The sequence below is a fragment of the Mus pahari genome, chromosome 1, assembly GCF_900095145.1.
Source record: "Mus pahari chromosome 1, PAHARI_EIJ_v1.1, whole genome shotgun sequence".
Taxonomy (NCBI): Eukaryota; Metazoa; Chordata; class Mammalia; order Rodentia; family Muridae; genus Mus; species Mus pahari.
Genome location: NC_034590.1, coordinates 73,856,614 through 73,858,492, shown reverse-complemented (window position 1 = coordinate 73,858,492; position 1,879 = coordinate 73,856,614). Strand labels below are relative to the sequence as shown.

Sequence of the window (1,879 nt, the reverse complement as noted above, 5' to 3'; positions counted from 1 at the left end):
CATAATAATATTAAATGCATTATTTTAAAAGTTTGTCTATGTCCATACTTCATGTACATACTCAAAAGTTTATGGAACACAATGGTATATTTATTCTTATCGTGTATATCATGCTTTGTCTCTGAACGCAACAAGCTAAGTAGTTTTGAAAAGGCTATGAAACTGAAAACCAAGGCGTGGATTCACAGTGACACACACTTTACTTCTTGCTATGGAGGATCTGCCCTGGGAACATTCAGCAGAGTGTGTAACACAGTGCGTGGTGTCTAGGATGTGGGAATCATAGACCAAAATATCAACTCTGATCCATGTTAGATGTATGGCCTGAACATCTCTAGACTTTCATTTAATCAACAGTGTACATTTTAATTGTAAGTAGTTACTCATTTTGTTGCGCTATTTTGAAGGATAGCCAGAATGTCTTATGAACCATTTGAGAAAACCTAGCACAAAACTATTAGAAAATGTCAGTAATTTTGAGCAAGTGTTTTATTTCTTCATCATTACAATTTACATTTCCCTGATTAGACTGTAAAACTCATGCAACTCAAAGCAAACCTTTAACAGAAAACATCTAAATATTCATTAAACCTTGCTAAATAAATTAAAAACATGACAACTCCAACATTGAGTGGGGAGTCTCCAACCATGCTTTTGGAGCATGAAAATGACACCAGGATTTTCAAAAGTTAAGAAAACTCTGTGTTCATTTTGCAAAGAGCAAACTAAGAATAGCCTTTTTGATTTGCTTTGTCTTCACACTGTAGATGATGGGGTTGAGCACAGGGGGTAGAAGAAGGTAAACATTGGCCATCATTGTATGAACTACCTTGGGCGCTGACCGACCATAGCGATGCACCAGAGACAGGCTAAACATTGGGATGTAGAAAACTGCAACTGCTGCAATGTGGGACACACAGGTGCTGAAGGCCTTGTGTCGTTCTTCAGAGGAGGCAATACTGAAGACAGAGCGAATGATCAGTATGTAAGATAAAACAATGCATGGAATATCTACCCCTGTGGTCAGAATGAGATCAACTAGCCCACAGATGTTATTCGCCCTAGTGTCTGAACATGCTAACTTAATCACGTCTGGATGATAACAGTAGGAGTGGGAGAGGGTATTCCTTTTACAAAAAGAGACAGGTTTAAGGAGCAGAAGTAGTGGAACTATTAAAAGTAGAGTGCGCATTATCACTAGGAAACCTATCTGCATGATTCTAGAATTCGTAAGAATCGTGGTATATCTAAGAGGGTTGCATATTGCTACATAACGATCAAAAGCCATAGCCACTAACACCCCAGATTCTGTACAAGTGAACCCATGGAGAAAAAACATCTGAACAATGCAAATATCTAGACTGATTTCATTTGCCTGAAACCACAGGATTCTCAGGGTGGTTGACATTGTAGAAAGAGTCAAACCCAGGTCAGTGGCAGAGAGCACAGAGAGGAAATAGTACATAGGCTCATGCAGACTATGCTGGGTCACAATGATGAAGAGGATCATGCTGTTGCCAGAGAGGGCGGTGGCATAAAGACAACAGAAAGGGATGGAGATCCAGCCATGAGCAGACTCTAGGCCAGGAATGCCAGTCAACAAGAAGGATGGTAATTTCGATGTGAAGTTGCTTAGGAATTCTGTGTTGTCCTGCATATGTAGCATTTGCCTTCACAATGTTCACATCCTAACAAGTAACAAATTGAACTTATTTAAAAATACTTAAACTGTTTCCTGATTAGAAAAACTACTCTAGGAAATAAATTTTTTTGTTCAAAAAACCAAATTTTATTAATCTAGCAATCAAAATTAGAGACATTTAGAATATACAAAGTTTTTATCCTTAAACCAAGAAACTATAATCACATAATTTTATAG

At 37.9% G+C, this 1,879-nt stretch overlaps 1 protein-coding gene across 1 annotated transcript; it reads right to left on the bottom strand.

The window, feature by feature from the left end:
- Positions 1–706: 706 nt before the first annotated feature.
- Positions 707–1,666, bottom strand: LOC110335846 (olfactory receptor 51F1-like). Its single transcript, XM_021218234.1, has one exon. The coding sequence runs from the start codon at positions 1,664–1,666 to the stop codon at positions 707–709; it is 960 nt and encodes a 319-aa protein (XP_021073893.1).
- Between the last annotated feature and the right edge of the window lie 213 nt (positions 1,667–1,879).